The sequence below is a fragment of the Diadema setosum genome, chromosome 18 (genome assembly GCF_964275005.1).
Source record: "Diadema setosum chromosome 18, eeDiaSeto1, whole genome shotgun sequence".
NCBI lineage: Eukaryota > Metazoa > Echinodermata > Echinoidea > Diadematoida > Diadematidae > Diadema > Diadema setosum.
Genome location: NC_092702.1, coordinates 17,912,015 through 17,927,888, shown reverse-complemented (window position 1 = coordinate 17,927,888; position 15,874 = coordinate 17,912,015). Strand labels below are relative to the sequence as shown.

Sequence of the window (15,874 nt, the reverse complement as noted above, 5' to 3'; positions counted from 1 at the left end):
CTGCCTCATGAAGAAGTGAAGACGATTTCAAAGAGAAATGGGAATATTCGCACGTACTTCTCCTTCCTTGTTGTCAAGCGAACAGGGCAAATTCTGGTGCAGTTTTTGAATGGACCCTGTGCTCCGTATGACAACGATCATATTCATATAGGAGCTACCTAGCCCTGCTTCTTTTTTCTTTTTCAGATGTTTGCAACAGCTCACAGTGAATCTTTTTCGTTTATTATAGAGGATAAAAAAGATTGTGATTTGCATCAAGATTCTTTCAGATTTTTAAGAACGCATCCCGATGAGACAGTTATCTGAACAAAGAGACGAAAAGAGAAACCTCTATTGAAAAAAAGGGATGAAAATGAATGAATCCGGATATTCTGTGCCTAAAACTCGCACATTATCAAGTGTACTTATCATTTTGTCCATTTCATCTAGCGTCTTTTGCGATCATAAAGAACGTAAAAAAAAGAGAAGAGTTAATGGTGCCAAAACAACACATTTGAACAAACCAAATGAAAAGTTTGAGCACCTCGCTTTATCTTCAGACATTTGATCTAAAAATTATTGTTGTCGGCAACAACAATTAGCACGAAAGACAAGGGAACTTCTGGTGCAATGGATGTAATGATCCTATTATCTTGCTTTATTTCTATTGACTAGTGACTGTAATAGGATTGTTCTAACGTTGTGTCGACATAAAGAAAGAACATATGAAGAGGGGGGTCTTAGAATGCCAGATATTGAGTATTTTGGTATGTCATTAAGACTGACATGGATTCGAAGAATGGTTTTAGGAATATGTAATGATGTCAGTCATTTAATGCAGTCATTTATAACTAAGCCATTTCAAGTAGGGTTTGACGATGAATATTTTTTAACTTTATTCCAAGAAGTTGCAAATCCACTTTGGAAAGATGTATTTCATGCCATGTCCCTATTATGTCGTTCAGAGGGATCTGATTATTTAACTTATCCATTGTGGAGAAATAGTTCTATTCAAATATGGCATAAAACTGTATTTTTCGAATCTTGGCATGAAAAAGGTATCAGGTATATCAACGATTTGGTTGATAACAAGGGAAATTTGTTGACCTGTGAAAGTTGTGAACGGAAATTTTGTTTGAAACTTAATTACCTGTCATATAATTCGGTAAGTCAAGTTAAGATATGAACAAAATATTGAAGGTCTATTATTGCCATCACATATTAAAATACTAATGCAAGAATTAAAAGTATGTAAGTGTTTTTATAAATTTCTTCTTGGAAAAACAAAATGTTTACCTTTGATATGTTTTAAATGGGAACGACATTTGGATAGTCCCCCTGAAACTGTCAAAATGGAAAAGTATCACATTATGATATTTCGTTTTACTGGGGACATTGGGTTGATATATTTTCAGTATAAAATAGTAAATAGGATATTGTTTTTAAATAAGCAACTGTATAGGATGAAAAAAAGTCAGTAGTGATAAATGTTCGTTTTGTACAGAAGAATTGGAAGATATTGTACATTTCTTTTATGAATGTGAAACTAGTAAGTCAATCTGGAATGAAACTGATAATGGATAAATGAAGGTTCTAGAGCACAGATGAAATTTAGTCTGGAAAATATCATTTTTGGTTTTAAAGAAAAGAGAAATGATGCTCTACATGGTGTTGTGATTTTGATTAAGCAACAACTGTTTGTACAAAAGTTAAAAAACAAAGTCCCTAGGTTTAATTCTATGAAGAAAAAAAATATTGAATATTATGCAGATGAGAGATATATCTATTCTGTATCAGGTTCTCTCAACAAGTTCAGTTTAAAGTGGCAGTCACTCCAACATTTGTTTGTGTAAATGTTTACGAGAGAAATCTTAAGAAAAAAAGAGATTATGGTTGAATGTTTTGAGTTTGTATTATGTTGACATGGAGATAATAAAATAGTCCATGGAGGGCTAAACAAATGAAAAAGAAAGAAAGAACATATTTTAAACACAAGTAGTGCGCGCTATCTATAACACAACTCTGAAACAAAACGAAGGATGTCGTACATGTAGTCAACAGAGGGACGAACGAGAATATTAGAATAATAAATACGAGATTCGTTGACTCCTGCTTCACATCGATTTTTTCTTCTTCACATAGGCTGTCTGATATGACTTTTTTTTTTTTCTTTCACAGACCAGCTTTCAAAACACCACTGGAAACAATCACGACCCTCTGTTAATCAAGTCTATGTCAGTCAAAATGATTTGCCCCCCCCCCCCAAAAGAAAAAAAAGAAAAAAAAAAACAAAACCCCAAAAAACATATATATTGCACTATGTTAAAAAAAAGAAGAAAAAAAAAAAACCCGTGATTCAGCAGCACAAGTGTGAAAAATGTAGCTGCTTATTTTAATTTCATTGTGAAAATGAGATTGATATAGAATGAAATTCAAATAAAGTAGATCATTACTAAAGCCGGCACAGGCAGCATTTTGCGATGATATCGTTCGGTGGACTTCTCCATCTCATGTGTGAGACAACCAGTAACACAGAAAGGCGTTATTGCATCAGTCCAAAATATCGATGCGATGAACTGACGTTTCCCACTGGACACGGCGCATATATTTTAACCAAGCTTCGCGTGGATCGAGCTGATGCGTTGATATTTCGTCATCATAATTATTTACGATGCTGTTACGTAGCTCTCCATGATCGAATCGACGATAACTTCTATCGAAGAACCCGTGTGCTGTTGTTAAGCCTCACAGAAGAGGATGAAATCGGCAGGTACTTTCCTCCTTTAAACCCCGCCTGGCCGCATAATCTCTATACCCCATGCAGGTAAATTGAGGTCCGTGTGGTAGAAGCCGCTACAAGGCACCAGTCCCCCCCCCCCCCCCCCCTCCCTCTCCCCCTTCTACGTTGATAATGGCTTATTCTTTTAGCAGGGTCTCTTAATTTGTAATCGCCATGTCTACCACGGTGATGGTTGTACCAGACCACTCCGGCAGCTAATGTCGCAGCAGCCTATACCTCAATTGCCCGGATACCATTAATGTTTCATCGAAAAGTATGCCATCAAGCATATGGTAAATGAAAGTCACGGGCCTATATTGTGCCGATAATAAACGAAAGTACCGGGGACCAACCGAAAGAGAAGAACGGGAGAGTGGGATATATTAAGAGAGATGGGGAAAGTAAGGGCGTGAGAAAGGGGGGGGGGGGGGGGGGGGAGAAGGGTGACGGGTAAACCAAGGGAAGGCAAGGGGGGGGGGGACGCGTGAGACAATGTGTAATGATACTGACGGATACAAAAACAAAATGGGGTAGAAGAAAGGTAAACACATAGGATTATGGTAGAAAGTGGGAGGAACACATTGGGCTATGCATTACCAACTTCGCCGCACCATTGCTCATTGGGCCTACCAAAAAAAAAAAAAAAAAAAAAAAGAAAGATACACATACACCTTTTACATTTTATTTAGCAATCGTTGATTAATTTCTTTTTTCAAACATGATGAAGTCAACCATACAAGGGACCTACTTAATCATTAGTATGTTGATGGTTGCCGCCCAAACTACGATAATTAAGTGTTCGCCTATCCGAGGGTGAAAACCCTTGTGTTAAACTAGGGCTTGCTTGGAATATTTCTTCAGGGATTTATGATGGCCAATCAGGTTGTGATATATATATCGTTGTCTCTCGCCCTCCGTTCGGAAAGTATACCACCTCTGAACAATGCGGAAGCTTCGTTATCCGCTAATATGATTTACAAGGCTCAACGATGACGTTTAGATGGAAACTTAATTGATTGAATTAATGCCACTTCGCGAAGTTAATACTTCGCACGCCAACTGCAGAGAGAGAGAGAGAGAGAAAAAACAAACAAACCCGGCATCACAGTATGATAACCCCCCCCCCAAAAAAAAAAGAAAGAAAAAAAAAGATGCGATTTAATTTGAAACGTACAATGATGCGAAGGGTTCCAAATGGAACTTGAGAATTTCATTTTTCTCTCATTCTTCTCTCGCAAAAGGAAAATGCACTGTCTTTTAACTAATCATGGAAACATTATGATGTTTAGCATAATTATTTATTATAATGAGGCTTTTTTTTTCTATCAGGCTATGTGAACAATTCCCATTTTTACCAAACACCTCCTTCACAGGGGAGAAAAGAAAAACCACACACACGACTCAGCGGTATTGCATCATCATTGTTGGCGTATGTGTGTTTGGATTTCTGTACCCAACTAATATCTGGTACATCATAATGGCCAGAGATTTACTTCTTATGATGCAATGTCATATCAGAACTGGTCAATGTCAAAATGTGTGATGTAACAGCATACACACGGTTTCTATCAGAAATCGGCAAGAATCTAGCGTAATCCAGTAATCCAAGACGTGGTAATTTCAAAAGTAAAGCACATGTCGCATTTGGAAAGAATTATTCCCACGTTTGAATTTGAAAAGATGGCTGCCAGATCAAAACACGACACAATCATCCTGGAAAAAAAAAAGTAGTACGGTTAATACAACCTCAACGACAATAAAGGAATAATCTGTTCTGTACCTAAAACTTCGATCTATTTCGATCTCGACGCCCACGACATTTCGAGATTCCGAGCCATTGGCATCAATCATTGCTATCATGGTGAATTTGCGCATTTGAGTAAACATTTTAAGGTGTTTTGTGTTGATAATATCTAGCTCCGGCAGGTTCTTTCGGAGGGTGGATCAGTAGGGTTCGGGACACTCCTGGGGGATGGCATAAGACAGAAAAAAACCCCACCAAAACAAACAAACAGTAATCGTTCGTAACACCATTCCCTACGAGAACTCTGCAGGCAGAGTTCATATCTCTTCTCTTCATCTCTAAATATCCCTCTCCCTTCTCTCACGTATTTTTTTTTGTCCTTTTTTTTTTGCCCTCCCTGATTTACCGTCTATCTTTCATGGCCCCCTCCTCTCCATCTCCCTCTGAATGTTGAGGCATTTTTTTTTTTTTTGAAATGGGTAAACTGCGAAGCAATATATTTACAACTCGTCGAGTTTATTTGCAAAATGGGAGAACGAATTCTGCTCGGCGGCATGACGAATTCAAGAAATGGCTCAGGTGGGATAAGGTGGCGCGCTTGTCCGATGTTGTGGCGCGTATCCAGCATACAAGCGTGAATCAAGGAAGTAGAAAGTGTTAAAAGTCTGCTCACAAAGAAGAAGAAGAAGAAGAAGAAGAAGAAGAAGAAGAAGAAGAAGAAGAAGAAGAAGAAGAAGAAGAAGAAGAAGAAGAAAAATATGACACACTGTACACAGTCTCAGCAATCACGCAATTATTTTGTTCCTCTTATGGGCTGAAGTACGCTCATCAGTTGAAACAGGTCAGGCGCTTCCCGCGACGTCATTTTTTAACAGATTTTACCTTGCTCGAATGATCTTCTGTCTGAGAATACACTCTCTGCTCATGAAGACATGTAGATAACGGCTGTTAGCTCCGTAAATGTGCAAGTGGAATTTTCGCCCAAAGGAGACACGCAACCATGCTCTTGAGAGCGTTGCCATAGCTCAAAGTGCGATGACTCGAACCAATTCGTGTGTCAAAACTCCGTCATTTAGCACGGAAGCTAAAAAAAAAAAAAAAAAAAAAAAAAAATGAAGATGAATGCCTGGAAAAATCCAAACAAGTGCAATATTTTTGATTTGATTGAACGACAAGATGTTACTGATATCATGCGTAAGAAAGCATTAATGCTATTTATGGAATACTGGCTCAGTTTGGCGTCACAATTGGCGGTGAATGAGAACACCGAAACTGCACATATCAAGACTAAGCAAAAAGGCTAAGCTTTCATGATATCAGAGAGAGAGAGAGAGAGAGAGAGAGAGAGAGAGCAGTGTGTTCAATGCATACAGATGTACCTTCTTTAAAGGGATGGTACAGTTTTGGCTGAGATCTAATTTCAGGTTTCTAACATTTTTCGGTGAGATAATGAGAAACCTCTTATGAAATATGAAAGAGCATGTAATTCTATGAGGAATTCAACGTTTATTTGATGAAAGTTGTTTCTGAAATGGCTGAGATATCAAAAAAGGGCTATTCTAATAAAGCGTGGGACCCACACTTAAGTTATTACGATCTCTTTGTTTTACTTTGTTTTTTGTTTTTTGTTTTTGATGTTTCAGTCATTCCAAACCCGATTTTCATCAAATAAACTTTGAATTGCTCTTAAAATGGTACACTCTGTATTACATCATAGGTGTTTTCTTGGTATCTCGCAAAAAGTTAAAAGCCAAATTATTATCTCCACCAATACTGTACCATCCCTTTAATCGTAAGTGCTGGTAGGTAGTGACCAGAATGAATAAAAAAAAGTATAGCGCAACAAACGCAGCCGTCAATTTGCTATTTTGTATTTCCTCGCAAAAGGGGCACAGAACAACTCAGTAACAGAGGTCGATACGTCGATGAATTAATCAGTTAAAGGGAATCGTCCATCAGTATACCAACAGTTTGGGTAATACTATAGTAGTATAAAAAAAAAGAATAAGCTTATAATATTTCAATATTTTTATTCATACCACATCATGCTTTTGTTTACCTGTTTGAGACTGATCCAATCAAGTGTGTCTCTTACGTTTGTAGCGCGCGCCTCGAGAATAGCAATTTTCTGAGGGGCACCATCGTCAAGGCCAAGTACGACGGGGAAGTGATGTGGGCTGCACCCGTCAACTTCAAGGGCCACTGCCGCGTGAAGGCACGCTACTTCCCGTTCGACAAACAGAGCTGCGAAATGAAGTTCGGCCCCTGGCAGCACGACGGTACGGAGCTCGTGGTGAAAGGCAGCGGTAAGTCACGTGAATTGTGAATCTTTACGATGTAGGCGCTCCCTGCTTCGTGTGTGTTTTGGAGCCGTTTGTAAGTTTTAGAGTCTACACCTGTTTCTCTATATATCTTTGTGTTAGACAAGGAAAATTTTCCTTCCACTGACCATCGTTTACACTTGATTGGGAGATGCATTTAGAACAACAGTAAAAACGACTACCATTTTTAGATTAAAAAAAGCAAACAAACAATTCAATTCATTTCAATTCAATTCACTTCATGCCATTATTTTTTTGTTGTCAACAATAAGAAATGCACCGAGTAGTCTATCTTTTGGGATTCTTCTTCGAGAGGAAAACTATCTCTAAAGCATGATCATAAATTGTATTCGAAGGTTTATAATCAAAGTTTAGAGTTGAGGATGTAGCTCAAGAATATCCCAATACAGTCATGAATCAGCTCCCCCCCCCCCCAAAAAAAAGAAAGATTTCTGATGAAAATGATCCACATTTTGGTACTTACTAATGACCTACAAAATATCTACTGTCAATTTTCTACGCGGCGACATTTATACTGTTGCCCGATGTCCACCGCACTAATAGTAATAGCTCTACCAGTTCTGAAAGATCCGTTGTGCAGTTCCTGGAAAAGGATTTTTTGTTGTTGTAGTTGCAAGTATTCTCTTTGACTTTTGAGGATAAACGCAGCATCAACATTGAAATGAAAAACAAAGAAGAAGTAAGAGATCTTACAGAGTGCTTCATCTGTTCTCTCTCTCTCTCTCTCTGTTTTGACCAATTTACTCTTGTAATTATAAGAATTCTAATTCAGATTTTTCTTTGTCTTACCTGCACAAACATTAAAGACAATGATTTTGATTTGACATTCATTTTTTTTTTTTGAATGCACGAGGCATGTGTCCTAGATTTTGTGAAAGTCAGTTGGGTTCGCCAGATTGAATTACAAACTTATTGAAGCTATTTCTGAGACTTTGCTGAATTGACTTGGAGAGTTGTTGGGTTTTTTTTTTTTTTTTTGAATGATGACAAGGAATCAAAGTCGACTGAAATAGAATAGAACGTTGCTGATACGACATTATCTATTCACCTTGCCACTTCACGACACGCACGTTTCTTACCCTTCGTTCAACATAATCATGCGAGCGAGGGGGAGCCAACTGTGAATGTCGCCTTAAGCCTGTTGAGTTATTAATGGACATTAAGATGTGTTTTATGCATTCATGCTCCGGCTCTTTATTATGTATACGTGTAATGCATTTCTTGCATGAAACCAGTAAATACTACATTCTTCCCTGGGAATTTACAGAACGGTGGCTGAGGCACGAAAATGAACATTACGAGTTTTCCGGCGGGAATCCAAAGAGGTTCTGACAGCTAAACGACGGGATTAGAGTCATGAATTTGTATTAGTTGTAGATATTTAACTAGCGTCAGTGTGGACACGTCGGTCGATCCTCCACTCAGCGGGCCGTTGGGGGCGTGAAACATGCACGTGGGATTCATTCATGGAAGGCACGGATGACTGTGTTAATGCGCCCTAGCACATGATCAGATGCCGTCATCGGGGGAATCAGCACGCGCGACGAAGATGCGACAGCCAAGGCACAATAATGACTGTCGACTTCTTATACATAAAGATTAGCCAGTATGGAGGCACACACTTGACGAGCCAATTGAAATTTCAGCATCCCCCACGGACCCCCCCCCCCCCCCCCCCCCCGTTGTCAGGAACAGTGAACTAGGACGAAATAGCTCGAAAAAATACACAAACCTCGACAACGCGGGAATCAGCAAGAGAGCGAATGAGACAGATGTTTACTGATGACCACGAGTTCTCCCTCAGAAAGTGTTATTCCCTGAACTAAAAGAGCACAGAATGTAATATCTCTACGAAGTACTTAATTTTGTCCTATAGATGAACATTTTACATTCAGGAGTTTCAATTCAGGTCTTTAATAAAAAGAAAAATGGACTTTTATAATGTTGATAATTCTCAGAGTCACGAATGGTGCGTGAAAAAGATTATATTGAGTTCTTTTGACAGTCTGTTATAGTTATGTGAATATATTTGGGGAGGGGGAAGCAGGGACACTTTTTAAATGTAAAAAGCAAACAAACAAACAAACAAACAAACAAACAAACAAACAAACAGACCTGTCCCTTCTCCTTCTCAAAATGTACCTGGCTACAGATGCTAATTATAACCTACCCATGAATGACCCTTTCATAGTGTAGGTTCCAAAGTCAGATAACAATCGATCAAGTTTGGGGAGGAGGGCAGAAAAAATGTTCTTTTACATTTGGATGGAATATGCAGGATGTCCAATAAAGAGCAACAGCAGCCGCAATAACAAAGTAAATACACAACGTCAAATGAAAACAAGAGGAGAGAAGAAAAGCAGAGCAAACCAACAAGCCAAGAAAAAAAAAAACCAGAGAAACGAATTTTCCTTGACACAAATAGATAATGACAGACACAGAAAACAACGCTCACGAGAATCTAATGAAAGACCAGCCTACGAGAATCCGGGGCTGTATTTTGATACTCGAGAGAGAAGCGCGCGGAACGTTGCGTGCGAGACACCTGCGCTCAGCATTTCATGACTTTTCATGATTCAACATTGTGAATCCCAACATACCCACGGTACGGTAACGGGTAAAAACAAAAACAAAAAAACAAAACCAACCCCCCCCCCACCCCCCCCCCCCAAAAAAAAAAAAAAAAAAAACACTGATAATGACTCGGGCACGTGTATACATATTATTATTGATTCAAAGAACTTGGGGACGATGGATTGGGGGGAGGGGGAGGGACATCCCCACTTTTCTTTAAATCAGAGACTGTTGTTTTGTTTGTTTTTGTCTTTTCATGGCTGTTAATGAGAACCCCCTTTTGCCTCCCCAAACTTTAGCAGAATGCAGAAATAAGGAGCTCATCAGATACGCTACATTGTATTCTTAAGTTGCACAGCGAGGGAATAGCACAAATTTGGTCGCTTTATTTAATTTTTTCCTGTATAAAACCATTTCTGCGCGCACACACTCAAAAGGGTCACGTGATATGTTTCAACCGCAATTAAAGACAAAAAGTTTGATTTGTTATTTCTCCTCTGTCAATATTGACTTTTTTAATGCACTCTTTCATCATAAACACTTAAAGAAACATACCGTGTAGGAGGTGTGTATTGCCTTTTCTTTTGGAATTGTTGATTTTGCTGCTTTGGTTGACGAAAACTCTGTGGATGAGCACTTTAAACAATAGCTGTCATTTCGTACTCCGCGAACCATAACGACTTGCACAAAATTCTATACGGTCCATCGATGAAGCGTAATTTCGATCTGCTCGACAGACTGAGTCATGGATCATTTCTTCTTTTTTTTTTCGTCGTTGAAATCAATGCTTAATCCCCCACTCTCAAATTAATGTTGACGGTGTAAACTTTAATAGGAATGCTTAACAGCACTTAAAATGGGACATTAGAGCGACACTGTTCATTAGAGAATGAGGAAATCGACACAATACGTCTATTTCCGGCAATGATTTAAAGAATAAAAACATCACGAGAACACGGTCTGTTTGCCAAATATATAGGTTGTTTTATCTTCCTTAGAGTCATACAGGATAAAAACAATTACGACTCTAAGCACTTTGGATAACATCAGCTTAGAAAACATCATTAAGCTCTCGAGATTGAGTGATTAACATTTTTTTTTAAATCGGCACACGACACTAATGTATTTGAATACTTGCAGGGTCTTGCAGATTTGTCTTCCACCTCTCATTAATATAATGGCATCAAAATGTCTGCAGCCTAATGTTCTTGTCCCTTTTATAATGAAAGCAAATCCACCAAGCAAATCCGCCAGCACATAGGACTTGCGCAAGAGAACAAAACATAATCATCATACCATGTGCCTAGGATCTGACAAGAAGCAATTAAAGGTGTCTGTATTTTCACTCATGGTTTTCTTCTTTGTGGGGGGGGGGGGTATTTTAATGCAGCCAAATGTATATGATTTCACAAAGGATCGATGTGTGTGTAATGGTCTATTTTGTATGCAGTTTGATGTCTTGTGATTTTGTAAGTTGTGTTTATCACACACGATAATCCTTGCCTCGTGACATCCACGGAGTATTATACAGACACTAAAGGAACTAGAAGATGTCTTGCTTACAACTGTTGTTGACTTTTGACCCTGCAGGTCATACATCCGTCTTCGTGAGTAACGGCGAGTGGGATATGATGGGACTCGTGTCCAAGAACAACGTGGAGTTCTACCCCGATGACCCCGGGGTTCCCTACACTGATGTCACATTCACCGTCTTCTTCCAGCGGCGATCCCACTTCTACGTCTTCAATCTGCTGATCCCGGCCAGTCTCATAACGTTGATGGCGTCCTTGGCCTTTTTGCTGCCGCCGACCTCCCAGGGCAAGGTCTGTACGAATGATTATCTTTCCAAGGGGTAGCAAAATGGTATTGATTGCTGTGGCTACCTCAGCCTGATTGCAACAGGTTCATGGCCAAAATAATGATGGCGACTAGCATTGTGCATTGTGACGTCATAAGAGGTCACATAAACTCCATGTATTTATGTGTATGCAAATGCTTATTATTTTGCAATTGCATTTTTGTTGGAAGTGAAAAAAATGAAATGAAGTATAATAAGGCATAAAATGCCCCCTTTTATCTTTCGCGATACTTGACTCGTTGCTTCATAACGACTTCATCAACGTCATAACTTCGATTATTTCAAAACAAATACATCACGAAAAAATCTGGTGCAATGGTCCGTCTTGCGCATCGACATGTCTGTCCGCAATACAGCTGAAATGTCAACTCTGTTTATATGTGATGTACAATTTGATTAATTGATCCATTGAAACATGGCCTTGATTTGTATTACTGTTGGTACGTGCGTCACAGTGCATGTATTATCAGCATGTAACTGTGGGAGAGCAAATAGAAAAAAAAAGAATACAACAACAGCCACAGCCAATGTGCCTCAAAGCATCTTGGCTCACTTCCAGTTGCCTATGTTGTGAACGTATGTAGAATTGTCACCATACTGCGTTTAAACAATAATTGCATTTTAACTTAGGAAATGAAAGAAAGAAAATCGAAAATCAGATTAATGGAAGCCATCATGAATTTCGAACTTTGGTAAGATGAACGTTGGTTGTGATGTCAAACTTTCCTCGACTTTCCCTCAATCTTTTTGCCTATTTTACCACTGATTCTCTTCATCTTTTCAACCATTTCCTTCACCTCCGTCTATCCTTATTCTTTCCCCTGCTTGTTTGTTTGATTGTTCTTTGTCTTTCCGTTTGTTTCTGTCCCTCACGTCTTCATATCTTTTTTCTTTCCTTAGGTTACCCTGGGTGTCACATTCCTACTGTCGAAGACCGTGTTCTTGATGATTGTTGCCGAGTCAATGCCACCGACCAATGAAGTTCCCCTCCTAGGTAAGGTGCTACCCTGACGTCCTTAAGCAAGCTGTCATGATTATGTATTTATGCAAATGAATGTAGCATGCTAAAATCACGTGAGGGAGAAAAGCTTCGAGATTTTTCGGAGACAGACATGGCGCTCGAGGACGAGAGTAAAGTTGTCAATTGCTGTTTCTCAAAGTCTGGTGGTGATACAGAATTTCTGTTTGACGTCTCTGTCGATTACCACCATCTTTTTTTCCTCGGGCCCACAACAAAACACATAAACAAACAAACAAAAGGAAATACAAGCACTTAGACATTGAATGCAAAGAGTTATTCTGGTTCTCACAGAGCGCGTACTGAATATAGCTGTGATTGTATCGGTGTTTTTTGATTTGACTGTGTATATCTAAGTTGTGAAAGACTTATTCCAAAAAATGATGGAGACTATCTCGTTGGTACGCTTATCGAACTACCAGTTTCACAGAACGACAGAGGGCGACCTGATCAGAGTCTTGATATCATTTTCATCATTTTTTTTTTGTGTTTTATAAGTGGGATTGAGGATATTTCGTCAGTAAATTGAAGTCTTTGAAGACATCAAAGTCCAGCCTAGCACCTTAATACGCTACCAGTTAGGATATAGCCCACCCAAATACGACCTGGCGTCGATATTTTTCCACCTTAATCTTTGAGTACTCACTGTTGAAACACAAAACACTTTGCAATGTCGACTTTTGGCCACAAACACTCTGATACGAATCACGTCAATTGCGTTAAGAGGAGTTAGAGACGGTTTCACGTCTAGCGCTTTTATCATTTATTGAAATCCTTAGTTTAGACCTGTAACTGTTACCAGTTGCACAGCACTTGAAGAGATACTGTGTCACATTGTTTCATGAGTTGATGATTACCTTAGCGAGTGAATGACTACGGAGATGACTCGCTTCACTTTTATTCAAAGAAATTTCAACAGAACAGCTTTTCTTGTTGGTCTTAATTTCGGGCTACCGTCGTTCTATGTCTTTCTGGATTGCTTACGAAAGTAACATTCCCTTGACTAATAATTTTCGACTCACATTTTTTATTGCTTAATCTATTCAAATGATTCTCTCGTCATGCCGTTGCTTCAATCTCCTCCACTAGGTGAATACTTCGCCATCCTTATGATCCTCGTCACCACGTCCCTGGTCCTGAATGTCATCGTAGTATCTGTCTACAACTGCGGCAACTGCGGGGAGCCCATGCCCCACTGGGCACGCGTCATCGGCCTTCACGTGCTCGCCCCCATTGTCAGGGTCAAGGTGGAAGTCAAGCGATTCCCGCCAAACCGTATCGCACGGAACCAGACGAGTCGCGTCGCCGCGGGAAACCGCGTGAAGGCCAAGCTACGCCAGAAGGCCTACGAGAAGGTGCCACTGAACGACAAGAACCGCACCGTCTCCAACTCGCAGCAGTACGGGCACGGCGAGCAGTTCTGCGTGCAGAACGGCGGCACCATGGAAAAGGAGAATTCGCACAACCAGTACACCGGGCAGTTCCAGCTCATCGCCTCCGAGCTGCGCCGCATGAACGACATTCTTGTGACCATCACCACGGAAACGCTCTGCGTGGACAAGAAGTCTTCAGGGAAGGATAAGGCCATAGCGCGCGAGTGGTTGCTAATGGCGAAGGTCCTGGACCGAGTCTTCCTATGCCTGTATCTCCTCGGGAACCTGCTCGGCCTCACTTACCTCATTCTGACTGTCCACGAGAACAGTGATATCATGGATGACATCCATGACCTTGAGGACCAAATAATCAATGACAGCAGCTGAGAAGGGCGTGTCCTATCAGATGCAGAAACGGAGGAGCTGGTTTTCAAACGAACGCTGCTGCAGTGAGACGGACGGAGAGGCAACTCCACCGGGGTTCCGGCGACCGGGCAAAGAAAACCTTCGCTACAAGGCAATGCGTAGATTCCTGTACCTCTACCGAGGCCGCTCATATTACCATCTCCTATCGTGCCTCGTTCCCGTATACGCATGTATACTAACTATACCCTGTATATGCATAAACCAAGTTTACCTTACCTACTCCAATATCATAGCGTAACCATGAATATTATGGCTTTGCACATACGGTTTAGTTGTGATTAGCAATGGACTAGTTTGATCAATGTCAGGTCTATTGAATGCAACTCAATTCTAGACAACAGTCGATAACCTACATGGATAGTTTTAGTGATGAAAGTAACGTTATCATATCTCTTATTCTGTTTCATAAGTAAGGTTAATTTTAGGAACATTTTACATACTTATACTACGAGCATTGCAAGGACACTTGTGGTTCGTGTGAGACAGCATTTCTAGGAATCAAGATACTTCATTCTAGCTGTCAAGGAATAAGACGTGTGGTTCGTTTTGTGACAAGATTTCGAGGAAATCAAGTCCGCTTGTGTCCTTTGGGTGATTTTTTTAAAATAATTTCTTGAGGGGGGGGGGGGGCGGAGGGTTAGGAGTTCATGGTTTAGTTTAAGTCAAAGATACTACAAAGCAATAAGGGTCAAGACACAATACAGTAGTTGGTTAGAATGTAAGCATGGTACCCTCGTCTGGCATTTCGCAGCTTATTGGACCAAAAGCCACTCGAGTTCATGTATAGGATTATATGAAAGTGCTCATTATTGTCTGGCTGATAGTTTGCTGATTTGACAGTAAAAAAAAAAGAAGAAGAAGAAGAAGGAGATCATTAATTCTGCGGAGATGATCGCTGCTGGAAGGCAGCGTCTCGGCGTTGCTAACGAGCGACGTTCATCACCTTCGTTGCTAAGAAGTAACCTAGCTGAAGAAGCATCTATCCGTTGCTAAGAGGTAAATTGAAGATGCATCTAAGATTAAACTGTCTTCTAATTTCGTCTACCTACTGAACACACTGCTGCAAACCATATTCGAATGCAGTTTAGAATACAGTGAACTAGCCAAAACTCTACGCGAAAATGTAATACTAGTTAGCTTAAAAAGAATGTGATTTTTCTCACAAAATCCTCACACACATCAGTTAACATTGGTATAATTGGAATAAATATCAAAAGCTGTTCTTCGTTTTTCTTCTCATAAATTCTGTTTCATATGATTATATTCCACTACCAATCCTCAGTTCTTTGGTCCTGATGAGATCTTTCTTTTTTTTTCTTTTTTTATCCGTGCTCAATTCAATTTGATTCATTTCAATTCAATAGTTTATGTATTTCCATAGAAAATATATGGTACAAACTCTATGATGGTTATATGTCTTAATTGCTGTTTAGGGTTCAAAATGATCATTTTTGTAAAAAGAAATGATTATTTCCTGTTGGATATCGTGATGACCGAACTTAGCACTTAACATATGCTTAAGGACAGTTATTTATAACACGCTAAGCGTTCCGAGTTGAACTCGTGTAATGGAATGTGAAACCGGTGGGTATTGTATGACACATATCGATTCTGACGTCTTTTTAACATTATGTGTGTCATTATTCTAATCAAACAATGTCATCATAACTAATGGAATGTTGATTAAACTTTTCTTACATTTTCAATCTCTGCTGTGGCATCAAGGTGTGTGTAACGTAAGGAAAGCTAGTGCCAAATAAAGTGTGTGTGTGTGTGTGTGT

The 15,874-nt window shown here is 39.7% G+C and overlaps 1 protein-coding gene across 1 annotated transcript in view; it reads left to right on the top strand.

Annotated features, from left to right (window-relative positions):
• LOC140241375 (neuronal acetylcholine receptor subunit alpha-10-like) overlaps positions 1-14,054 on the top strand; it is a 31,450-nt gene extending 17,396 nt beyond the window's left edge. Inside the window, exons 4-7 of the mRNA XM_072321105.1 lie at positions 6,606-6,808; positions 11,009-11,241; positions 12,177-12,270; positions 13,384-14,054. Of these exons, the coding sequence (XP_072177206.1) occupies positions 6,606-6,808; positions 11,009-11,241; positions 12,177-12,270; positions 13,384-14,054 (1,201 nt within the window). The remainder of the gene's footprint in view (positions 1-6,605; positions 6,809-11,008; positions 11,242-12,176; positions 12,271-13,383) is intronic.
• Positions 14,055-15,874: the final 1,820 nt, after the last annotated feature.